Source organism: Strix uralensis, chromosome 2 (assembly GCF_047716275.1).
Source record: "Strix uralensis isolate ZFMK-TIS-50842 chromosome 2, bStrUra1, whole genome shotgun sequence".
Classification (NCBI taxonomy): Eukaryota; Metazoa; Chordata; class Aves; order Strigiformes; family Strigidae; genus Strix; species Strix uralensis.
Genome location: NC_133973.1, coordinates 53564464 through 53591128, shown reverse-complemented (window position 1 = coordinate 53591128; position 26665 = coordinate 53564464). Strand labels below are relative to the sequence as shown.

The following is a 26665-nucleotide window of genomic DNA, read 5'->3' as shown; positions in this document are numbered from 1 at the left end:
TCTCTGCTGTACTCTACCCTGTACCTAAAATTAGTCTCCTATGTCCTTGAAATTTAATTAAACCAGATAGTCTTTTAAATTGTTTGCCCACCATATGTTGGAAAAAGAGTAGCAAAATTAAACGAATAAATCATATCAGAGAGTAAATTAAATACACTGTTTGAAGCCAGCCTCTCTCTCATTTTCCTCATTGTTAAAACTAAGTCAATGCTGACAATAAGTATTTAAAAGTGGTCAGGATAAAGCACTTCAGAATGTGTTGTACAGAAAGCTGTGCATGAAAGGCATTGAATGGACTAGATTTTCTAAAGTGTTTTTCCCATTCCTGATTGCTTTGGTGTGAAGCTAGTAGTATGAATTACATTCTAGACCTGATGGAGTAGAAATAAAAGCTTTACAAAGATGAAAGATGAAGAAAGAAACCATGTCAGAAATATAACCTGCCTGATTTACATGTTGCCTACTGTAAAGCTAAGTCAAGAGAAGCTAATGTCATGACTTTGTAAAACACAGAAAACTACTAAATTCATAAAGGGAAATTAAAAATTGAGAAAAAAATGTAATTCTTGTTTGATGAAAATTGTTTAAAGCCAACATCTAAGCATGTCCATTATGACACCGTAAGACAATACACATAAATCTATGGCATTTAAAAAGTGTCTGTAGAAAGCATTTGCCCAAATCTCAGGAAATGTAGTCTTCAAAGGACAATTCTTCTAAAATACTCTGGAGTGTGAACATCTGAGACAAAGCCAGCAAAAGAACACTTTGATCTTGCTATTTATTTATTTTCTGTTTCTTATCCTAGCTTGTGACCCTTTTCCCTTTATCAAGGACAGATTGAGTTATGACTACATATTATGCAAGACCAACTTCACATCCTTTAGAAGGATAAAGTTAATGACTTTAATGGCAGTGGATTCTGTGACTCCAGCTGATGTCCAGTAGCTTCTAGTTGCTCTTTGATTTTGGTTTTAAAATCTGCAAAAACATAAATAGCCTGGGATTTAAGCAAGTGAGATCCTGTCTAGTTTAAAATGAGTAAGTTTTATGTGTAATATGATTAAAATGATAATGTTTGCAACATCATTCAGACTATTTTACCAGTGACTAAGGTGGTGAACAGCACAGGTTGAAGACTGTCTTTGGATGAGTCTTCACGGTAGGCTATGTCAGATGGTATGAACTGAATATGACCTTGAGAATGAAGGGTCAGTCTGTAACCCCACCAGAAGGTACCCTAGGTAGGTTGTCCAGTAGTTCACCAAGTCTCTGCGTTAATGGAATACAAATCCACTATGTTAAGGGAAGGCACTTGAGGTCAGTTCTTCATCTCACATTTTGAAACATGAAAAAAAGTGTTCTCTTTGTCAAAGGATATAAATGGTTTGCTTTCTTCGTGACTATTCCCCCAAATCCTTTATATGTAACAGAATGTTGGAAGATAATCTGAAATCTCAAATTGTAGCTTTGACATAAGATTATGGTGTTTTAGAGACAGGTTTTTTTTTAACTACATCTGTGCTGTTAAAGTAAATCACATTGGGGATTTTATTGCTCCTGAGGCCAGCTATGACCACATGGCTCATGCCCACAGTGTGTAGCATTAGTCCTCAGTGGAGCAGGTTCATCTGGGAGAAAGCTTGTTGGCATGCTCCATGCCAGAGTGAGCTAACCCACAAGCAGCATGGACAATGAAGTTCCAGCACTTGAGTTGACCCCTAGCTCCCTTCAGCAGCAGGGAAGAAGTTTTTCTATCCCTGCTGTTTCATTTTGGGTAAAACTGGTTTAAGGGATCAGGATCCTATAGGACACAAGCCTGACTCTGCAGTCTTGTGGGAAAAGTATCCTCCTAGCACAGATGTGTGGGTCTATCTCTGCAGGTATCACTGTTAATTTTCAACACTTTTGGCCAATTTCACTGGAAAGGGCAGAGACCTCACCACCCTGAGGTCTTTCACATGATGTCTGGTCAGGTGGGAGAGCTCTGATGGGTTCAGGTCTTGCTTGTGAGACTACAGATGCTGGTAGTGCTCAGAGGGTAGGCAGGTGCCAGACTGCAAAGCCCGTTCAGTTTCTGGGGGACTTTAATGCTGAAAATCACGTGGTAGTTATGGAGCTGCAGCACCTCCAGGGCTAGAGGTGGGGCTGTAGGGACTGTAGATTTGCTTGCTTCCAGTGGCACTTAGATGATTGCAACAGCTACAGCTTAGGTGTATCTAGTGCTTAGTTTTTATAAGAGTGTTATATCAAACATAGAAGCAAATGGCAGGGTAGAAACACAGTGCCATTCTCTTAATTACTTAGTCTTTGAAAAAAGTTTTTATGATAAAGTTTGGAAAAAAGTTACATAAACACACACTTTTTTTGCAACCAGCAAAGAGCTCCATGTTGGGAGAACAGATAACGAAACAATCCAGAGATTTATCAGGGAGGAGATTCAAATCTGCTCAAGCAGAGAAGGAGATCGAGCACATGCTCTTCACACCCCAGGTGAATGCTGTACCTCTTGTATACAGGTTAAATCAGCATCTACTGCAGTCCTAAATAAAAAACTAGCACGGGGACTAGGCACACTTCGCTCTGGGTTTTGTGAGAAAGAAGTGGCACAGCTAACCATCTGTGATGGAAAAAGCAGATCTCTAAATGCTATTGGGAAACAAGTGGCTCCTTACACCTAAAGGTTGGGTGCTGAAGGCCTGAAAGAATGTGATTTAAACATCCGTGTCCCTAATCTCAGCTGGCTTCCCATGCAAGTTACAACAGTGTAAGCTCAAAAGAAGGACTGTGGCGTTGAAGACGAACTGCTCAGCCCCACATGACAAAGCAGCAACCCAACAGGGCACGGCAGAAGTCGGGACTCCAAGCCCCTGTGTTGAGCTCAGTACATCTTTTTTTCCTCCTGTATATCCCTCAGGAGTAACAGAAATTAAATTTTTAAAAAATGAATGAAGTGCATATGGCAACACAGCTGCTGAAAATCTGCTACCCTTTTTAATCACCTCTCGTGTCCTGGGCATGCATTTTATCCTTCAAACTCAGTAAAAGGGAAAGTGCTGTGAGGAAGGCAGATGCCTGTATTATTGGGGGACTTTGTGGTGTTATTAAGTCATGCAAGAGAAGCCTTGCTTATAAGACTATACAGAACTTAGGTCTCAGTGGGTTCATCTTCAAAATACTTTACATATTTATAATCATTAGGACAAGCAGAATTTCAGAGTTTTCGCAGAGGGACTGCAAACTGTAAATAAATAAAATTGGAAAAGGAGAGGACCATGCTTCTTTTTCTTAATGATGGTGAGCTTTTGAAATTAAAGGGATATAAACCCTGGATAAGTGCTCAAACAGCCTTGCAATACCACAATTTTCCACCTGCTCATGGGTACACTGTAGAATAGTCCTCAGGCTGAAGTGACAGGAGATCCAAAGCACTGTTTATTGTCTATGCTTCTTCCATAAGCACTCAATGTCATAAGCAGTCAGAGTGACTATTTCTCATTTGGTAGCCTTGGATCACACTACTCGTTATTCATGTTTGCATGTCAGCTCCAAGGTAAGGAGAGCAAATCTGGTGATATACTCAATTCCAATGCTGGAGCTGGGAAGAGAGAAAAATGCAATTATTGAAAGAGGTACTTCTGTGAAGGAGCAGTGATTTACATCCTGAATAGGTGTAAATTATCATCCCTCCCCACCCCCAAGTTCAGCAAATGTACTCCTTATTCAATATCTTGATGCTGTGGGTTATTTTTCTTGCAGTCTGATTCTCTGTTAAGATCAGAAGGCTGTGGTTTAGTGAGAGGTATGAGGGAGTATTCTTGGTGAGGAAGCGGGCTCCTTGTGAGCCCAAGAAGTTGTCATTTTAAGTCAACAATGAAGTATTTGTTGGTTGAAGAGAAGGGCTTTAACTAGGGCAAGCTGCTGGACCTACAATTCATCCCTGCTGGAATGAAAAAGAATAGAGCTGCTTGTTTGTTGATTTTGAATCCTTCATGGAGGGCTGCCAGTAACTGTTAACTTATGTATTATTGTGCTATCAGACAGGAGAAACATCAGTGAGAATTTACCAGCACAGTCACAAACCTTTCATCACACAGTTATCATGCTGATAAAGTTCAGTTGTAGTTACTCACCTCTCCAAAACCAAATATTACCCACTTAGACAAGAGAGAGAATGGATTTCTGCAAGATAGTGTTACATTAGCTCACACTATTGCACCTAACTCCCGGCTACCACTAAATCCAAGTACCCAGTGCACTTTGAAGTACTGATTGTCAGAGAGCTCCTGTGAGCAAGGAGGGATGGTGATCTGTCCTTGTTGCGTAGATCAGAGATGGAGGTGCAAGGCTGCGGTTAGATTGAGCAATGGATACACACTTCCATGAGCTCGGGCTCCTGGATCTCTGGGTTATTCAATTCAGCCTGTCCAGAGCAGACTCCTGCTACCAACATGACCATATTTCTGCCCCACAGCCAGCCCAAGGAGAGCGATGGAGTCAGATCTCTTCCCTAAGGGGTTGGGGTACAGATTGCTGCTCAGGGCACTTGATTTAGTCATAGCTAGAAAAATTAAAGCTCTCATTCACAAACACTGGCAGTCACCTAATTTCCATGTATTTTTACGTGAGTTTTAATTGCTTGCTCGTCTTTGAAACCTGGACTTTGTATCATAGCTTAACTGGCTAATTTGCTTAGGTGCTTTGGAGGCGTACACCTCAACTATTCAAGTATATGGCATGCTCGATATGATTGTGTGTCTTATTTGTCTTCTTTATCCCCCAGGAAGATGAAGTTGCTCGTGACAGTCGATTCAATTTCAGTGGCTATGGCATGGGTCACTGCCTCCAAGTCAAAGATGGCACAGCAGTCAAGGCCGCTCCACCCAACCCACCCCCGGCACCACCAAAGGATTCAGATTCCATCAAAAAGAAGTTTGTTGACCGTGCAAAAAGGATTGATACAATATCCCGTGCTGCATTCCCACTCGCCTTCCTCATTTTCAACATCTTTTACTGGATTACATACAAAATCATACGGCATGAGGACATTCACAAGAAATAGGCAACTCTGGTTTTCCAGGACTTCTTAGCCAAAGTGATCCACATGTAAATAAACAGTGAAATGTCTTTCTGTCATTTGGACTAAGGGTTTCTTTTCCCCCCCAGGACATTGAAGAAAAAATGAACAAAGAGGAAAAGAAGTATAGAAGGAAAAGTGATTGCATGAAAAAATATGCCATGAGGCCAGTCAATGAGGGTTCCCCCTATGTACTCTCAGTGGTGTTCTTCCAGATTCAGCATTGATCAGACATCTGTAAATGGGGCCAAATTTTACCCAGCTTTATCACCAACATATTATCTTTCAAAACAAAAGAGAATCACAAAATAAACAATTCTCCTAAAACATCTACCAAGAGACTGTGGTGGCTACAGTACAGGGAGTTATAAGAGGACCAAACTTTTTCAGGATAATGTTGCCTTTCTATTTGAAACAAGTCTACTGAGCTACATTCCATGACCATGTCTGTAGTTAGTGGTTTCACCAAGGAGTCCTTTTGTGGGTTGTAAATTATTTCTACTGATAGGGGAGAGGGGAAAAAAAAAAAGAAAAAAAAAAAGATTTATACTTTACTATCCTTGTGGGTGTGCATTTTAATATTATCTTGCTTTACTAGAATTGTAATTTTGGGGTTGAACTTGTGTGTCGTGTGATTTATTTGATAGTTGACACTCCAAAACCAGTGAAATTGCCCGGTTTATTTTTGTTGGAAGACAGTGCACTTACTTCATTTCTGCTGATTTTACATGCAACTTGAGGTGCCAAACTGTATTTTACCTATTGTGCTACCCTGTACCACACTACTTAGTAAGAACTTGTTTCCTCAACGGTGTAGCTCAGTTTAGCATTCAGTTTCTATTACTGCTCTCATTGTAGCTGCAATCAATAGCTCTATAGGTAAACACAACTTGTTTACAGACCTCTAATTTATATCTTTACTCAAAGTGGCTATCATTTTAAATATCATTAATTAACCTAAGAATTTTAAAACTGTACTGTGATTTTCAGAACCTGTTACCTTTTGGTGCCGGATCTGCGTTACTCAAATCCTTGCTACATGTTTTAAAGTAGAAAATTAAAAAAAAAAAAAAAAAAAAAAAAAAAGATGGTATTTTTGCTTACACAGAAGAAGACAACCTGTAACATAAGATGAATCAAACATTAAAATTTTACACTTGCTGTAAAAGGGTTTATTAAAAAAAGGTATTTGTTCAATTTCAATAAAGCTAAATGTGGTACTAACTTTTCTTCGCTCTTTTCTTCAGTTGCAGCAGCAGGGCTGTTCACGCGAGGGCCCAGCTCTTCCACTGCTCTGTCAGCAGAAAGAGGGTGAAAAGCAACCTTCTGCTGACCTGGCTTAGCACACCAAATTTTGCTATCTATCCTGCAGCAAAGGGCCTGTTGCAGTCCCTGGGCATATGTCAAGGACTGTGTCAGAAATGTGGCTGGGATATGACAGAAGCATTTGCAGAACATTTGCATTTGCAGAGACAGGCCTGGGGGAGAACGAATGCCACTCCCTGCTCCCAGCATCCATACACAGCAAGAAGCACACCTCAAGTTCACATGCCCTGTGCCCAGTTTGGGAGTATCCTAATCTTTCTCCTGACTTTCTTACAGCTTCACCACTTTGGTGAGCTGAAGGACATGCTGAGATGGCCTACGTCAGGTGCCTCATGTAGACATTGTAACAACTGATAGTTTAACAGCAAATTAAATTTCATCCACTTCACCGCCCTTCCCTTGAGAGGCCAAAATACACACCCTGTAGCTGCCCAGAATAAACATGTTTTCCCCCTCCCCTAGTGAGATGTGGTACAGAGACATACTGTGCCTGCAGCATTTCTCACTCCACTTTTACTCCTGGACTAGCTTCTGATGAGAGCTGTGGATACAGGTACCACAGTCTGTCCGAGCCTGTGTTTATGCATGTATGTGTGTGTCTGTGTGTCTGCATCCCTGTCCCTCTCCACACAGCTGCCTGTAACTACCATATTTTTGTTCCTCTTCCAGGACTGGGGAGGGAATCTAGAGACCTTGACAAGTCTGATTCCCAAACAGTTACATAAATTAATGGTAAAAATCCATTGTGCATTTTATCTCTCCGTACCTTCCTCACCTCTGTGGACTCTTCTGGCACTTACACCTGAATTGGCAACAGTCATCTTCATCTCTTTGAGACCATGGATCTGGGTGTGATTAACAGCCCCAGAAGGGGGAACCAGTGAGAACTCAAGACAACAGTCCAATCTATTTTGCTTTGCAAAACAAGCTTTTGACTCAAATTTAGGTATCATTTGTAAAATTTATAGTATAAGATTTGCTTTAATTCCTTTGTAAGTGGAACAGTATTTGATTAATGGATAATGTAGTAGAGGAAAACCCCAGTGCAATCCTAGTCCTATGAGCTCCAGCCGGGTAAGGATACCCAGCTGTAAACTGTGTTTGTATGGGAAGTTAGAAGCCTTCATTGGTACATAAACATTCAGAACTCACTTTTACCAACCCCTCGTTCCAGAAACTTTGCTTTAAATGAAGGTGTAATGCCAGGATTAATGTTAATCCTCAGCACCCAGATGTGTTGCTAATGAATGTCAGAACCGATTTCTCATAGCTCCCCTGTATGACCACAGAACACTGCACTAGGAATGCAAAACTATTCTCAGCTGATGGATGTTTGTAGATTCCTTTTTTCAGTGAAGCTCATGTGCCTCCAGCATCCACATCACAAAATCACCTGCACACTTTGCAGTGCTTGGCTATTAACATTGACTAAATAGTTTGTTATTCTGCTGATTGGATTTGAGGTATGCTGACAGTAGCCATGGGAAGATTGCTCCACTGTTGCCTTGTATGTAAACTCAAATCTGGTCATGGGAGTAATCTGTGCACAAAATCCTTACAGGTCTCTCTCTTTCTGAAGACAGACAGACAGACAGAATTAATAGCTACACAGTGATTAGTTGTGAATCTTGAAATTATCTGACTAAATTTTGGACATAAATGATGCATGCAAATGGACAAGACCCACCAAACATGTCCATTAGGAATGGCCACATGATACAGCACGCTGGTTCACAGGCCACTGAGGGAAAATGAATAGCTTAGAAAATAAATCCTGGAAAAACAGCCTTTGTGAAGCAGGAGACACTGTGGGATAGAAGGAAAGAGACCTGGGATTAATTCTGAAGAGCTTCCAGACATATTGGAAAACCTACAGGTTACAATTCTAGCTGGTAAGATAAAATGAAGCCCTAGGGCATTTAAACTACTTGCATTTAGCTATACAACAATTATGATGACTTCTAATTTATCAAGAAAGCTTAAAAAGCTTTAAGCATGTCTTTAAAGGATGCAACATCAGGTCAGGTCATTGGTATCCTGTTGTTACAGGCTGGACCTGAGTGGTTCAGTACTCAAGGAAAAAGGTTTAGCCATCTCTAACCAGATAGATGCTGTCATGCACTGTGATAAAGCCCAATTGATAAAATGGATCTTTAAGAAAAACCTTATTGCAATAGAAGGAAAGTAAAAAAAAAAAGTGCAATATGAGATAAGAGATCTCTTTTTGTTCCTCTTTCCTGTTTATGTTTCTCCATACATTTTCAGGTGGCAGAGCCATCACTTGTGATATACTGAATCATAGGTGGTAGATGGTGTAGCAGTACAGGCAATTCATATCTGTTGGGGGACAACTCCAGGATACATGATGCCTCTGGGGTCATATTTTCTCTTGTGCTACACAGGTAAGGAGTAGGGGCCAACCCCATTCATCCACAGACGTTGAGACTTTCTCACTCTGGTTCCCTTCTTCCCCAGCATGAGATGCTGAAGGCAACAGGAAAGAGCTGATGGAAAAATAATGCTTGTCTACTGCAGGCTGAACTGCTACATCCCTGCTCCTCTGTCAAATCTGTTATGGACACTGATGGCACAGGAGCTGCTGACCAAATGTGAGGCACCAGCCAAAACTTACAGCCTTACGTAGCTGATGGTATTGAAAACATTGTGGAGGAATCTGGAACTAATCTTTGAGATTACGGGCATGGGCATTTCCTGGGAAGGGCTCTCACTGGGCTGAATAGGTGTCTTTGGCTCAGCAACAGGATTCTGCATCACCTGGAAGTCGCATTTCATGAACATATTCAAAAGATCTGACCCAGTACAATATTGATATTTCTATATTTAGAAATATATTTCTAAATACAGAAAGAAATAGATTTGATGTGTGGGTGTAAAAAGTATATGCACAGCTTTTTAATCCTTATTCCTTTAAAATTAGAACACAGCAAGGAACAAAGAAACAAAAGCTGTAGGATGAGCTTTGCATCGCACAAAGTAGTATGAAAATAATTTGATCTATTCATTTTCATTATCTATAACATAGTATCTGTGAAAAATAAGTTTCTGCCAGACTTTCAAAGTAATTTATTGAAATGCTTTTTGACATAGGAGTTTGTGTCTTACAATCTTTTGGAAAACTTGAAAACCAAAACCAAGGCCGCCTAGAGGAACTCTTGCCTGGGAGCAGAATCTGAGCAAAGTCAAGCTTTCTCCACAAATGCTCCTTGCAGATTTTACTTTAAAAATTAATCTTCTCTGATTTGACAGGAAGAGAAAAATATTTATGCCATTTGAAGATACTTTTCCTACTTTTGCTGGGAAAATGTGAAATGTCTCACATTTAGGGCTAAGCTGCAGAACAAGTGCAGTTTCACCAGTTCCAGACAAACTCATCTAGCCAATTTACTTCCAATTCCAATGCAGTGCTCACTGAAATCAGAAGGGGGGAAAAAAAAAAAAAAAGTGCTTCATTGACTTCAATAGCTTCTAGATCAGTCCCTAATGAAAGATAATTTTCCAATGCTAAGCACTAGAAATAATCTGGGAATGAAAATATTCAGAGTGGATTAGCTTTCTTCAGTATCCTCTAAGGAGGAATAGAAACTTGAGTCAAAATAAGCATCTCAGATAATAATTAGGAAAACTGACTTTGTGAAATGTATACACTCAGTTCTTTAAGTTCCTACTGAAACAAACATGCTCAATTAATATCATTGCTATGGAGAAACCTGTGAGGCACTATTAATAAAAAGGCAGTGAATTCTTTGGATCCTGACAGCATTTTACTTGTGCTAAAACCTAGGATTTTACTGGGACAAATTATATAAAATCCTCTCTAGTCATCTGAACAGCTGTATAACTGATTCAAAACCAGCTTTTTCACCTTACTATAAGACTGAATCTGACTTTCAGCAGAGTGGACTCCTGTTGCTGGAAATGGCAGGCAGCATGTGCCATGCCTTGCTCCTCTTTCCGGTGCCCAGGAGAAATGGTAAGACCCCTGAAGGTGCACAGGGGGAATATATTCCTTAGCAGCACTTAGTGAAAATGCATTTACATGGAGTGGTTGAAGGATTCACAGATTTCCACCTTCCCTTTGCTTTGGCATGAATCTGTTTTCCCTAAGGTGATACAGAGTGCTACTCTTGACATCACAGGGTCAGACCTGTGGCTGGACAGGTCTGCAAATCCCATCTTTATCCCTTGGCTCCTGAGGAATTCCCTTCTCTCAGCTGCAAGTCCTCTTTGTCTGCTGCAAAGGGTCCCTGAAGACAGCAAGCCAGACATGCCTATGAAAAAAAGCTTTGAGAGTCATTACACAGCACCCCATGGCTCCCAAGCAGGGAGACGAGAGCAGAGAAGACAGCACGAACCACCAGTGCTTGGTGTGGCAGAAGGACCACATGTGCAAGGATGCCTCTCCTGGCCCCCAGGAGCCCAAACCTGGGACGTACTCTCCAGAAGGTCCTTTGGGGTTCACAGGTTAGGCTTACAGCACATCCTGAAACTGACCATGTTGTGGGTGCTGAACTTGGTTCCCGTGCTGCTCAGAGACCACTTTACTGGCACATTCAGCCTATCCCACCCCTTGAGATGTTCAATGGGGTTGCAGCTATGGCTGCAGAAATAGTTCAAAAAACACTGCATCACTCAAAATACATCTTCCCTCTTTTCCCTTTACTCCAAAAAGAGAAACGAGCTATGCTGATGCAAGCAACAGAAACTGAATCCAATGTATTATTGGTATTTGCAGCAGTGCTAAAGACCCTTGTGTGACGATACATCCCTGCAGTAGCCTGGGCATTCCCTGTTTTTTCCTAACCCAGGTGCCAGATGAGTGCAGTGAGGGATTTGAGGTGCACAAGGGCTGGTGCAAGAAAAGAGGAAGCTCAAGGGTGCTGGCAGTGGGGAGATATGAAAATAAGCCAGTCAATGCAGACACCATCTTGGGCTGCTCTGCAAGCCTGGCCTGAGGTGAGAGCCCACTGTGCCCAGCACAGGGCCCCTGGCAGGACCAGTCAAGGGGAACAGGGAAAGAGGACCCCCATGATGGGAAGTGGCCCAGTAATGGCCACAGAGCAACGCAGTGGTGGAGCCACCCCAGGTCAGACTAACAGGAAGGTGGAGAACTCATCAAAGAAGAGTCAAGTCTAAAATATGTATTTACAGCATATCTTCAGTCTTATCTACTGCATGCAATCCCACTAATAAAAATGAAGACACTACTACAAAACACTCGATAGGGCATTTGCTCCCAACAGGAAGAAATCGTGATGTTGCATGTGGAAGAAGAGAGAGTCTTTAGCAGGGATTTTCAGTGAGAAAGTGAGAGCACTAGTGGTTTATTTCACACTACTCCCCTCTCTGCATTGTCAGCCAGACATGTTATGAAGAGGCATGAGAGTCTGGAAATGAAGAAACTTGCCACTGTGTGGTTAAAGATGTCCTCTTAGTCATTGCTTGGAGTGCGAAGGGGAGATGTGTATGGCTGCTTTTGGGGTAGACCAACAAGAAGAGAAGAGACAAATGTCTATGATTAGCTAATTAACCTTTAGAAAAGGAAAATAAGTGCATTTTTCCTGTAATGAGCTAATGAACTCTGTCTTCTGGGAGAGACGTGGGACATCATCAGTGTGGCTCCTAACAGGGGTTGCCAAAGATGCTCTTCAGAGAAGGGGTGAAAAGCAGGGCTGCTACTGAGCCATTAGCTTAAAGCAAGAGCTGAAAAAGCTGCCTGCTGCAGGAAAATTGGTTTCCCCTTCCATGTGTTTTACATTCATTGTAATAAGGCCCTGAAAGCATGTTCTCCACTTGGGAGAATATCAGAATTTTCCACTAACCTATGAAAGAAGCAAAGCAAAAAAAAAGCATAAATTTCTTGACTTTTTTTTTTCTTATCGTAGCTCAAGTAAAAATCAAGAGAAACTTTTATGTTGACCTTGAATATAATCTGGGCCATTACAAGTTGATGGTGAAAGCTTCAGTATGGGCAAGATCTCAGTCTGCATCTCAGACATCTGCTGTTACGGAACATTTGTTTTTCACTTTGGAGCCCAGTGACTTTGTTTCCTTGAATTACTGAAATGAGAGGTTTCATCACTGACCCTTCTGGTGTTGCAAGTGCAGTAAGTGAGCATAAAAATGAAGAATTTGCTAAACAGCATTTAGAATTTCAATCAAATTTTCTTCTCATCATAATCCGTGTGTATAATAATGCTTCAGAGCCCTTTTCCAAGGGACACTGGTAGAGGCTAAAGAGCATTTTAATGTTTCCTTTGATTTATTAACATTAGCTCAGGTTTTAATTTGCAGAAAAGAAGTGCCCCATTAATACCTACAGTCACATTTTATGTTAGACATCCTAAATATGACCTGTTCTATTTTTAAAGGAACTATTTCCCATGCATTTGCTGACTTATTCCAGGCATCACCAAGCCTCAAAATGTAAGGCCTGTTCCTGACATGAGGGGAGTTTTCCTTGGTTTTGAACAACTGCATTCTAGCTGTAGCTTTCTGTATTAGTATCAGTGGGCAGGACTGATTTTATGACACTAAGGAAATAGAGGATATTTTAGCATAAAGGAAATGTGCATATTTGCTGCTATAACAGCAGAAAAAATTTCACTGGAAATTAATGGTTTCTGCAAATTGAAAAGCTTAGATTGCATTTGTGCACACACATGCAGATACACACTTTCACTTTGCTTTCCTCAATCTTATTACAGTATTTCTTTGGCTGATGTCCCTGCAAATTTCACTTGCTTCACAGTGTAGCACAGAACAATATCTACCTTATTTATCTCTGACCTAGTTGTGGAAAAGGTCCAAAAGTGATCTTCAGCCTGATTAATCTAAGTCTGATCTGCTAATATGCTGCCATGGATTAAATATATATCATCTGAAATAGCTAAGGCATGGCTCAGACATCCTGCAAATGGCAGTACTGATGTACCTGTGGTGAGTTTTGCTAAGCAGGCACTCTGCTTACTGCTCCCTGATAAGGTTTCTGGGTCACATCTGAAGACCTAAGCAGAAAATGTGATTGTGGATACTACTGAGGTACATCTTTTCTGCAAATTAAAATCCAAGCTGATATTAGTAAATCAGAAGGGAAACATGAACTAAGAGGCCTGGGAAGAGCTCTTCAACCTCTCCCTGTGGCTGGTACTGGCAGAAGAGCCACAGCAATGCAGAAGAAATCCAAAAACCCCACCTGCATCTGGGGAGGGTCCCCATTGCACTGATGTCTGGGAAAGCAACTCCAGCCTCCCAGGCCTCCTGCAGGGCTCAGGGTGTCCTGCCTTGCAGTAACAGACAGGTCAGGGGGCCTTTAGATTAAGCTATGAGTAATGTTGGTCCTTGGAGCAGTCCAAGATGAGGCTACTTTACAAATAGTTTAATCTCATCACCACAGCTTGGTCAAATTGTCTTTTCGAGGTTGCCTGAGCCCTAATGTTCACACTGGTGTTTTCAAGCTGCAGTTAAATGGCCACATTGTTACACACGGGTGGCTTTTGCAACTGCTTCATGCACATCTCCTCTTTGGCCACTGTAACCTGGTGGGTTTACTAGCTGCCCTCCTGGCTTCAGTAGCTATTCTCCCTTCAGGCTGGAGGGAAGAAATGAGCCAGGTCCTCTGTAAAATAAGACAGTTGGAGGAGAAACCCACCCACCAACACCTAACCACACACAGCGCTGCTCCGCAGCTCAGTCTCGCAGGCTTGGGAGGTTCCCTGCAAGCTGGTGCAAGGCCAAGAGGGTGAATTTCTTTGCAGGTTATGTGTGCAAAAAAGAGTGACTAGAAAGCAAAGAGAAGCAGGTTTTGGAGACCTCAAAAAGCAGAGACTTCAGAAAAGTGCTAATGACAAAAGGAGAACTGAAAACGGAGTGGAGAAAAGGCCTCCTCTTGTTCATCCCAGTAGTGCTCTGAGGAAGACAAGCAGGACTCCGCCAAGGATATTGTCACCAATTGCTCTTTTTAATGGAAATCACCTGGCAGAACCCCAATATCAGCTACTCACTCAGAGGGACATTTCTATTATTAGGACAGTCAACTGGGAGAATGGCCAAGGCTTATATTAGTTCCATTACTGGCTACCTTTAATAGGTACTGGAGAGCATCTCTGGTTTTTGGAAGTATAACTGCATCTATTGGACACTACTTCAATGTCCGTCTGTTTTAAGAAGGTCAGCACTGCTTCTCAGAGTAAAAAAAAAAATAAAATAAAAAAAAAAATTGAAAATTCTAGATTGAAATCATGGAATATCAAAGTGGAAATGACCTTAAAAGATTGCTCAATCTACTTCAGCCCCAAAGAGGCTGGGCTGGAGAGGGGACACTGGGGTTATATCAGTGAGTGTGAAGGCTGGAAAGGGTCTGTGGGAGGGATTTCGGGGAACTGTAAGTTGTATGGTTTGCCTTTGCCTCAGCAACTCCCTGTTTCCTGGCTGCTGCCCATGGTGAGCACTCACGTCATGCAGCCACGGGAGCTTCCCCTGAGCCCCTCCTCTTGCTTCTGTTCTGTCTCACTCAACAGGCTTTTCCTGATGCTGTGCCCTGGGATGGCCATCTGGTGAAGAATAAGCATCTAAGACATGGAGAGAAATTAAGAGTGAAGCATCAACAGACAAACTTATAGAAAACTTTCTGCCATGCACAGTGTTTTCTCATTTATACATCCTCATGAGAAAAATTCAGTTTCTCCCACAAAAATTTGCAGCTTCATTAGTAACTTTTTCCATTTCATGGGGTTTTACAAAAGCAATTATTAAATTTTAAATCAACAAAGTTATTCAGCAAGGAAACAGTTTGCTACAGAAAGCATCATTCAGCTTTTCAGTGTTGAATGTACAGGTATTTATCCAAGCTATAGAGCATGCTCAGTTGAAGACTTACTGAGACCCCATTGCTCCTGCTAATTCCTGGAGAACTGTAACTACTGCCTGCGTATTCCAGGGTGGTGGATTATTGGGAGATTTTTTTCTTTTTAAATTATGCTTTTCCAATGCTGCTCACTGGGCTTCAAGGACACTGTATTTTTATTATTATTATTATTTTCATGCATCATTGGAGCACCTAAACAGTCACCTACAGATTCAGAAAATCAGGCTGCCTGTAGTGAATGAATCTTTCAAAACCAGTGATATTATTAGCTCTCCTGTGTCATTGAACAAACGAGCTAAATGCTAAAACCAGAAATTTCATTAAAGATTAAATAAATATCATTTCATGTTTCACCTGCTCCATTAATATCAAATATGAATTCTACCTTTTATGACACAACTGAAGTGCAGTGTAAGATTTCAGATATACTATTATTTAATCTCTCTTTCAGAGAAAGAAAAAAATGTTGAAAATCCTTGAAGAGCTGTGTCTCAGCATGACAATATGTTTTGTCTGACCATTTTAAGTCACTAAAGAACATCCTGCCCTTGTGATTTTTCAATAGCTCCCTTTCTTCATGCACCACTTGAAATATGTTAACGGGACATAATTTTCAGGAACTGCCAAGTACTTATTCTCTGAGTGTAAGGCCTCTAAAGACTTCTCTGGTGGAAATACCCAAGAAGTGAGGCACTCAAAATCATTAAGTGCTTTTAGAAATATCAGCCTTAAATATTATGGTCAAACTACTCCTTGTACCTGGAGTTTTTCCTAGTCACTGATTTGTAACTCCATCCTTTGTTTTTTCTCCCAAAGAGTAGTTTCTGAGCAGACCTCTGGCCTTTTCTGTGGAGACCAAAAACCCTGAGAACACGATGGGTTGCACCTTACATCTCTGCAGTGGGAAAACTTTAAAGAACTGTAGAAGTTGCCTTAACAGGAAAGAGAAAAACTGGAAAAGACACCTGTCAGACATTTTTCTAAGAAGCGTGTGTTAGTGAAAATGCAAGTTCAGAAGTTCATTCCATCACATTAACATTACCTACATATCTCAGAGCCAGAAGATTAAAAAAGGACACCCAAATCTTCCCAGATAACACATCTCTCCATTGTTCCCATATAATTTTCAAGAGAGGCTTTCAGAAGACTATCAATATCCAAAAAGTAACTCTTCCACACAGCCGGGTGTAGATCTTGGTTATGTCCTCTGGCTGGAGCTATGCATATACATGTTTGTCACATCAGTTATAGCATCCTTTAGCAGGAGCCATGAGGTGCTCTACCACGATTCTTCACATTTGCCATTTTCTGCACTGGTATTATGTATTGGTGTCAATGCAGGCCAGGCCATGGGGCTTTGCACAGGGTGGTGTATGAGCTTCCTCCCTGGGAGAAAGGGAAACCTCCTGACAGCACCACCACCACACTTGTGAAGCAACTGAGGTTTCCTCAGCACCTGTTTGGGTAACAATGCAGCAGGCATTGCTCCAGTCAGCCCTTCCCTGCAGATATCATTATCCTGGCTATGGTCTAACTGAACAACTTTCCAGCCCATGTGCTTGTGCAAGACATTGGAGTCCCTATTTTAAGAAAAGAACAGCTGTAATGAATAAAAAGGAAAAAAGGGTAAAAGCATGTATTTTTACGAAGCTACAGACCCTGGGCAGCTTTACAGAGACTGAGACTCTAGAGTGCCGAGAGTGACTTTCAGTCTCCAGTGCACTTCGGGGAAGGGATTGCCAACCCATGGCTGCATAGGACTTGCTTGGTGTCCCTCCACTCCTCCTCACTGCCCCAGCCCATGGTGCATGCTAGGTAACACCAACATCCTCCTCTTTTGTTCCAAGCTTCCCTGGGCCAGGGCAGGGCTGAGTTCATGGGGCTGCTTCTTATTTCAGTTTTGGCTTTTCTTTGCAAGGTGGGTGCAGAGTCAGCTTGGCCATGGGTGATCCCTCTGTTCCCCTTCCCCAAGCCTGTGCAGCCCCCAGGGGCAGGGGCAAGCTGTCCCTAAGCATTCCCAGCTGCCTTGGCCACACAGCAGATGCCGGGGCAGTTCAGGCGGTGCTGCCAAACCCACAGTGACAGGTCAGTGGGTCCCTACAAGCATTAATGTGATGTTTACTGCTCGTGTTGAAGTACCACATGGGCTGCAAGCTGTTTCCTTTTGGCTGATATCTGAGAAGCAGATAACCCAGCTGCCTGGTGAGCAGGGACATCTTCCCCTGCTGCTGACCAAGTGGGGCAATAGCATGTGTTTGTTTTTTGTTTGCAGGGAAGTCCCAGCAGAGATGCATCAACTTTATCTCAGCTCCTCAAAGGAATCCTTTTCCTGTAGATACTACATGAGGCAAGGATTTACAGAGAGAAAGGCTCTCAAATGTACAGCCTCGACAAAAACCCAGCCAGATCTCAGCTTCTTGACTCTGCAAGGAACACAGGGTTTGTCGGTCAATCCTGAATAAATATGAGCCTTCCTTTAGCAGCAAATAATCTCCACAGCCTGACATTTGCTCCCAGTCTAATTCTCCTGGCCGACCTTCAAATCCTTGTCCAAAGATTCCTGATCTTCTCACTGCCCTGCCAGAAAGATTTTTGAGATTGACAAAGGTTGGGTGAGCTGAGCAGACAGAGAAGAGCAAGTACAGCTGGGCTCCTTGATGGCCCCGACTTACTTCTCAACCCGTTAATTGCTCAGCAGTGCAAACAAGTGGAAAACAAGCAGCTTCTATCAGAGGGAGGACTGTGAGCATACCTGAATTATTTGGGAAGGAGAAGCTTTTCAGAGACTCCCATTTTCCTGATGGAAAGCGAGATGAAGATTCCTAATGAAAGGAAAGCATCCTGCCGTGGTTTCTGCACTGAGGCTGCCGTCATTCAAAAGCATGAATTTGAGGTTATCCTGAAATTGTTTCACAGTCCCTCACATAATCTTTCAAATCCTCTTACAAGCCTAATGTTATCCTTCAGGAATGTGTCAAGTTTTTATTTGATCAACACTGAAATCTTTTAGGACTAATAAATTTAACCTTCAAGAGTACTATGGCATTCATTAAAGACAACTGAATTCATGTTTTGGTAGTACAAAAAGGTTACATTAAAAACTTTTGGTTTAAAACTTTTTAACCTGCTAGTCTGGCAAAATCATCTCATAGGAACCCTATGGATGGGACCAGCTTGGTCAAAACGCACCTCCCAAGGACCAGGTGTATAAAGTCTCAGGGGATCACGCCCTTCTTGGGCAACATGCAGGAATAATTGAATAATCACAATTTAAACTGAGATCCTCAATTAAGGCCTCTTCTTGTGCCAGGGCCTGGGACTCTGTCCTTCTCTGCTTCACAGGCTTGAGGCTGTCAGAGATGCTTCCAGGAGTGACCCTCCCCTGAGAGTCTTTTGACAAGACCCCTCTTATTCTTCTGTTGGAGTTCATATTGGGGTATACAGAAAAAGTAAAACAGCCTCTTGGGGTGATAAATATGCAGTCAGGAAGGTATAATTTGTGTATAAGGCATTCATACACAGACATTCATTTCAGCTCAGTACCTAATCTGACCTTTTCATTCAAACAGCATCACTCTGATCAGTATTTTGAGGAGATACCATGCTGGAAACTCACTGACACTTGCTGTCCTCTGAGGAATGGCTAGAAGAACAAACAGCCACTCTGAAATGCTGTTGGACCTCTTCTTTGGAGCCACTATCAAAGAACACATTTCCATCATTGATCTAGGAGACTGAATTGTTTCCTTTATCACTTGAATCCATATAATCCTCTGTGGATCTGGCCAAATTCAACTTTGGTAATTACATTTTCCAGAAGCAGAGTAGGCTTAAATCAATAATTTAACAAAATTAGTTAACACTTTTGATTTACAATGTATTTTTGAATGTAGACTTTCTGAAAGCTGACATAATTTATAGACATCTCCTTCAAGCATGTTCAGCCTAAACTATAATTTAAATGAACTGGGAAAAAAAATTACTTCTATAAGTTGAATCAATATGTCATGAATTGACATACTGCATTTAGCAGGGCAAATAAAATTGGATAGAGCAATTAGACATCCTAGACTACAAGGTGACTGCTGTGTTCTCTGAACCTCAACATTTGCAGCTTAATGAATGCTGAAGAGCTGAAGAGGTCTGGGTAACTCAGTGGTCTGCCTTTATTTTCTGAAATGAAAAATCATCCTTATTTTGTATCCCTGTTGTCTAAGTCTGGACTGCTCTGAGGGACTTTAATTAAAAATACAACGCAGTTTCTCTCCAGAGAAATACTGAGCTTTCATGGATTAGGATGCTTTTCCTGTTTCCAAAGGAATACTTTATTTTTTTTTTTTTTTAATTCAGAGAGAGTTACTTCATAGTGGTTAGCTCTAATGAACTCGATAAAGTAATGGCATGGACTCCTCAAATTTTTCACATAGTTGTATCTTACTGAAATCTGGCACTTAGCTGTGCCTGAAGAAATTAAATCATAACTTGTCTAACTGATTAGCAGTGTTGACATCTGATTGGTCATAATCATAGTCAGGGACAGGTAAATGGTATATGCCACTCTTAAATCATGCTGTTTCTTATACCTGTGATAAAATCCCAGGTATGCACTGTAGTGCTGTGAGAGACTGAAGTGTCATATGACTGTCTCAAAGCTTGCTTGTGTCTGTGCAAACCTCCAAGACAAGCTCCTGCGGCCTGTGAATTGGTCTGGGGGATGTCGCCCAGGGAAGTGGGAGTGTATTGAAGGATGCACCCCCCACTTCTTTGCGGTTGCATTGTCAGACTCCTTAGACAAGCCTCAAAGGGGCAGACGTGTACTGAGCTGGCCCCATCGTGTAGCCATTTGTGGCTCTATTGTGTAGGCCAGACACCATGCCTGCATTGATAATGAACTGGCAAGAGGCAAACGTTCCTGTCCTTGAAGCCAGATGCAACAAAACCTGTGGGACCAGAGGAAAAAAAAAATAAAGGTGAGCAGATACGCTAATCAGCGGATCGATGAACTTAAAAAGGCAGCAGAAAATTTTGCTCCGTGTGCATCCACCATTGAAGCCAGATCCGTGTGCACCCACCACCGAAGAACTGAAGACTGAGGACCAACAGGACACCGCTGGATCCATGGTGGTGACTATTCTTGCAGCCCTGTCCTGCATCCTTGCTTTATTTCTGTCTTTTCCTTCCATTCTGTCCTATTGCTACCTCTTCACTTTTTTTAATAATAAAAACCTGGTTTGGGTATATGGCATTTGACCTCATTTGTGTCTTAATCTTGCTCTTGGGATCATATCGAAACCTCCCCTGACATTGGATCGGAACAAGTGTACATATGACATAGCTTTAACTTAGTTGACAGGTATGATAATAACTGCACTGAAACCTATACCCTGACATCGTCAAGCTGCCTGGGAAATGGCATGGAGATGAAGTTCATGTTGTTATATCTACACTGCTGTTGTTACTGTGATTGAGCTCAAACTGTTCTTGAATTGCTTGAACTTGCTATTATTATTGAATTAGTGAGGTTAAGCCTGCTTGGATATGCCAGCATATACAGCAATTACATCTGTGGCTGCAATGTAGACATAAACTTTATGGGTTCAGGGGTAGTAATCTCTGATTGATTTGCACATTGCTGCATTCTTGGTCTGGTCATGACTGCCCTTCTAGACTTGCCACTCTAGGCAAGTCCATGCCCCAGGCTCTGCACACTGTGGGACTTTCGCTCTTCATTTCTATCCTTTTACTAGGCAGCTACAAAATTTCATAAAAACCTGGTGTTAAACGATGACTGTGAAGTCCACCTGCCACAGAGGGTGCCTGCACATGTAAAGGAGGGAGGGAGAAGTCCTGGTGAGGGTCCACTAAAATAGAAATCTGCAGGTAGGAGCTGATTTTTGTAAAGAGGCTGTTGGGCTCAGTGCACCACGGTCCTGCTGGAAGAGCAGAGTTATTTTAGAAAGCAGTAGCAGGGGGTGAGGAAAGAGGTGGCTGGAGGTATGTGAAAGCTGACAGGGGTGTGAACTGTGGGGCGTGAGCGAATTCTCACTAACTGTACACCCTATGAGCTAGGATAGCATCTGCAAGGAAGATTTCAGCCCACATCTAGCCTCAAAGTCCTACTCTTGTGTTTAGATTTCAGTTCTGAAGGGGATTTTTAAAATATATTTAAAAGAAAGTGATTGGAGACTGCTGTATAATATACACTTGCATCACAGAGATAACAGAAATGCTGGTATTTTTTAACTTTTGAGTGATTGAATTATCACCCTTATAACACCTTCTTAATATAGTTAGTGAATATAATTAGATTGCAGAGGCTGGCTTAAAACATCATCACAACTGCATCACAAGTAGAGATGTGCTGCTTAATGGCCCCTAATTGCACATCTCTATATGTCAGCCAGGCGTGCTTTAATTCAGATTCTCCCCATACTACCCACTGTTGACCCAATCAGTTTTCTGAGAGGTAGCTCTGATGTTCTGCTACTGACAGCAAAAGTAGCAATGTTAATACGTTATTGTCAACAACAGGAAATGTCAGAAGAAAGAGGAGGCAGCACAAGACAAAATGCAGTTGGGGGAAGAGGAGAGGCAGAAGCCAGATTCTGCTTGCTGACCCTCACTGTGTGCTTGTTTTCCTTCTTAGGGATGTTTGATCAAGTACTTGGCTAAGCAGATAGGACAGGGCAAAAAGTTCAAGAAATCCTGAGGTCAAAACATCTAGAGGACAGGAGTGGAACGACGACCTCTGGTGAGAGCTACCTTCTCCCACCAAGACACCTTTGAAATTGATGTGCATGAAGCAGGTTAAGAAGATGGGCCAGTTCCCATGGCTCATCAGCTCCATCATAGTATCTGCTAAGATTGAGGTGAATATTTTCTGCAAGCAGCATCTGTGATGAAGACATGTGTCACTAGAAGGTGGGTGCATTACACAGAGGACACAGAATAACCAGGGAGCTTAGCAGGTACCAACCCAAGTACTAGTAGACTTCCCATTCACTTCCATGCCTATAGAGAGTACTAACTCCTTTATAAAGGATGCTCATCTCTGCAACCTGTACATAAGCAAGTAGATGAGTGATCTTGCAGAGCCGTGGGAAACATAACCCCCCATTTTTATAAGGGGGAAAAAGGAAGATGTGGGGAACTACAGGCCAGTCAGTCTCACCTCTGTGCCTGGCAAGAACATGGAGCAGATCCTCCTGGAAACTATGCTAGGGCACATGGAAAATAAGGAGGTGACTGGTGACAGTCAACATGACTTCACTAAGGGCAAATCGTGCCTGGCAGATTTGGTGGCCTTCTACAATGGGAATACAGCGTTCATGGATAAGAGCAACTGACATCATCTACCTGGACTTGTGCAAAACATTTCACACTGTCCTGCATGACAGCCTTATCTCAAAATTGGAGAGACATGGATTTGATGGATGGACCACTCGGTGGACAAGGAATGGGCTGGATGGCCACACTCAAATAGTTGTGGTCAATGGCTCGATGTCCAAGTGAAGAGCAGTGACGAGTGGCATTCCTCAGGGATTGGTGTTGGGATCGGTGCTGTTTAACATCTTTGTTGCAGACATGGACAGTGGGACTGAGTGCACCCTCAGCAAGTTTGCCGACAACACCAAGGTGTGTGGTGTGGCTGACACACTGAAAGGAAGGGATGGCATCCAGAGGGACCTTGACAGGCTTCAGAGGTGGGCCTGTGCAAACCTCGTGATATTCAGCAAGGTCAAGTGAAAGGTCCTGAACATAGATTGAGGCAATCCCAAACTGGGATTGCCTCGACAGGGATACAGGCTGGGCAAAGAGTGGATTGAGAACAGCCCTGCAGGGAAGGACTTGGGGGTAGTAGTGGATGGAAAACTGACTATAAGCAATGTGTACTCGCAGCCCAGAAAGTCAACTGTATCCTTGGCTGCATAAAAAGAAGTGTGACCAGCAGGTCAAGGGAGGTGATTGTCCCCTTCTGCTCTCATGAGACTGCACTCAGAGTATTGTGTTCAGCTCTGGGGCCCCCAACATAAGGACATCAACCTGTTGGAATGAGTCCAGAGGAGGGCCATGAAAAGGATCAGGGGGGTGGAGCACCTCCTTTATGAGAATCGGCTGAAAGAGTTGGGGTTGTTCAGCCTGGAGAAGAGAAGGCTCCAGGCAGACCTTATAGTGTCCTTCCAGTACTTAAAGGAGACCTACAGGAAAGATGGGGAGGGACTCTTCATCAGGGATTGTAGTGATAGGACAAGGGATAATGATTTTAAACTGAAAGAGAGTAGATTTAGATTAGATATAAGGAGGAAATTCTTCACTATGAGGTTGGTGAGGCACTGGAACAGATTGCCCAGAGAAGTTGTAGGTGCCCCCTCCCTGAACGTGTTCAAGGCCAGGCTGGACGGGGCTTTGAGCAACCTGATCTAGTGGAAGGTGTCCCTGTCCATGGCAGGGGGATTGGAATTAGATGATTTTTTAAGGTCCCTTCCAACCCAAACCATTCTATGATTCTATGATTCCATGATCTGAGTTACAGTAGAAGAAACTTCCCTAGCTCATCTACTGGATATATTTTATCCAGTAGCTTGGTGTCCTAAGGAAATTATGCTTATGAACCATCACTTTTGAGCTCACTGGCTAACTGCAATGAATGTGATGGTAAGGCACATGTTTAAAGTACCCTGTAAGATACATGAAAACCAGGATCTCAGGGCGGGGCGGGAGGGGAGAAGAAAAATTCACTTCCTCTCCATCAGGGAAAGACAGGCAGATTTCAGGTGTTACACGTACAACTGCTGGCTGTGCAACTGGCATGTATCTTGCCCTCAGATGGAGGTGTCACAGGGGCTAGGCAAGGTAACTGAGATTACTGTAGAGTAGGGAAGGTTTAGGAGTATAGGGCTTTATTTATCCTACTGCCAGTGAAATAACTGATTTTTCCTCTCACAGACTACTGAAGGTTCCTACCAATTGCACCACTTGGAGAATAAATAATGAAAAAGGACCCAATCTCAATTCCTGTTCAACAAAGAGGGAAGCACTTTAAGTAAGCCTGTGTTGTTCTCCCTAAGCTTTTGACCACATAAGATGCCAGGTAAAGAGTCAGTTGGTGTTGACAGCTTCTTGGATTCAAGACTTGCACAGGAAACTAAAGGGTTCCCAGAAAGAGCTGTCAATAGTACACTAGTGCGGGGAGCAGTCTTACTGCAGGGACGGGAAGGACATGTGGTATTCCAGATCAGCATTTCTCTAGTACCAGCAAGACAGCTGCTTTTCAACGGCCTTAAACCCAATGCCTTAGCTATTCACAACTCTTCCTCTTCCCAGATGAACTACACAAAGATGAAGAAAACATTAAAAAGTGAAGAAGAGTAATTTAAGGGAGACTGACATTACCCGGAGATGTTGTATTCCTTTCAAACCATGCATTATTTACCCAAGGTGTTTGTAGTTAAGGTTGCATTTCAAAGAAAGGCAAACACTTTTAGGAATGAAAATACACAGCTGGCACTTGTAAATAGCCTTAAGTCTACCCTGCAGTGACACCTTGAGGGGAAAACATTAAAAATAAATAACCAGAACACGCAATTCAAATCAGTGCTAAAGAAACAGGAACTGCAAGACTACCTGGATAGACAGCTGCCTGGTTTCCTGGAGCAACTCATGGCAATGTGGGGCTTTATAGCACCACTCCTGTTAAACAGCTTTCTGTTAAGCTCTACCACCTCTCAAATTCTCCTGTACACATCCCATACTTCTACAGTCTAATTTCCTCTCCCTTTTTCTTCTTCTCTGGAGGAGATACAGCAGGTATCTTGTGAATTTCAAAAAAATGTTTTGGATCAACACTCAGTTTTGACCTTATTATTTCTGCATTTTTAAATTATCTTCCATGAAAAATTGTTCTTTTTCAGAAGAGGCAACCTCTTATTCCTTGTGTCATTAGAAGAAATTGCTCAGCCTCCTGGAGAGCAATGAAAGGCCCCAGGGTGACCTGGAAGTGGCATCCCCATGGGAATCTGGTCTGGCAGATTTGGTTGTGGGGTCAGCCTGGTGGTTGCAACTGTAGGGGATTAATTGGCTCTCATCCCTCTCCCCCTCACCAGCCTTTTCTTTTGCAAGTTTATCTGTTGCACGCTAAAGGCTGGTCGTAGGTAGAAGCCCTTACAGAAGCTTTTCTCTAGCCATGACTCAAGAACGCTATCGGAGATGTGCTCCTGGAAATGGCCCTCACTTAGGGCTGAGTGGCCTCACCTCTGCTGAGAGCAGAGGCAGATGTTTGGGGAAATGTCCTCTGTGGAGATGTTTTAGCAAACTATGGTGACCAACCATCTCTGGTGTCTGAGAGATGGTAAATTATGAGGAAGAGCATCTGCAGATGACCACTGCTCCTTCCAAAGGGCATTCATATGGAAATTAATACTGGCATAAGGCTTCCATAGGTATGAGGTGTACCTCTGTACTGTGCAATCAAAGAGCAGGTCGGCACTCAAAATGCTTTATAACTCCTCCAGCGGGGCTCTGGTTTTCAGAGACCAGGTAATGCAGAACGGTTTGTGTAGCTTGCAGCCTTCGTGTTTTGAGAGTAAACACAGTCATTTTGAGTTCAGCTGGGGGAAGGCAGCTCCTTCATAATGTTGCTGCCATGTACAAAGCAACAGATAACAGTATGTGCTCTTGCTAGGGAGATAAAGGGCACACACACAAAAAATTCGTACACTGGTTGTTACGTGCTCTGGCATGCTAATGTGAATTAATTTTAATTTATAATCAGTATGTTTAATTTGTAAAGCCTTAGAAAATGCAATTGATGTCATTTGGGAAGGGCACATATGAAGAAAATGAAACTTTTTCAGTACAAAATTCATTTTAACCCTGCCTGTGGAGCTGCTCCTAACCTTCATAATTAAACTATCGCAAATGTCAAAAAATATCTTAAAATACAATTAAAGTGAAGGTTTGTGAGTTCAGTCAAATACAGTCAGCACATTGTTCACTGCTGCACATATGTAACTCCACAAATTAAGTTACATGCAAGACAGATGGTGTCACCACAGCAGTCATATGTATCTTGTATGTGCTGGGACTCAGGGAGCGGGAAATATTTTTCCTACTCACTGCAACCTTAGTCTCAATTACCTTGAAATCAATCTGCCAAAGTCAATCTATTATTGGTTTGCACTTACAAAACATAACAAATGACTCTGTAAGGGGTTAATCAATATTTATAGACCATTATGGGATTCAGCACGTCAATGAGTTGCTGATAGCCCTCTCTAGGAATTCCCACAGATGTGGAACACAAACACCAGACACTGTCACTGTCTTTCATATGCAAATAACCTCTACTGGTCAGCTAATCAGTCCACTGGAAAAACTTA

The 26665-nt window shown here is 42.3% G+C and overlaps 1 protein-coding gene across 4 annotated transcripts in view; it reads left to right on the top strand.

The window, feature by feature from the left end:
* Positions 1 to 6301, top strand: part of GLRA2 (glycine receptor alpha 2) — a 130460-nt gene extending 124159 nt beyond the window's left edge. For all 4 annotated transcript variants that reach the window (XM_074858753.1, XM_074858751.1, XM_074858754.1 and 1 more), the window contains one exon: positions 4784 to 6301. In XM_074858753.1, the coding sequence (XP_074714854.1) occupies positions 4784 to 5062 (279 nt within the window). In that variant the 3' untranslated portion in view covers positions 5063 to 6301. The remainder of the gene's footprint in view (positions 1 to 4783) is intronic.
* Positions 6302 to 26665: the final 20364 nt, after the last annotated feature.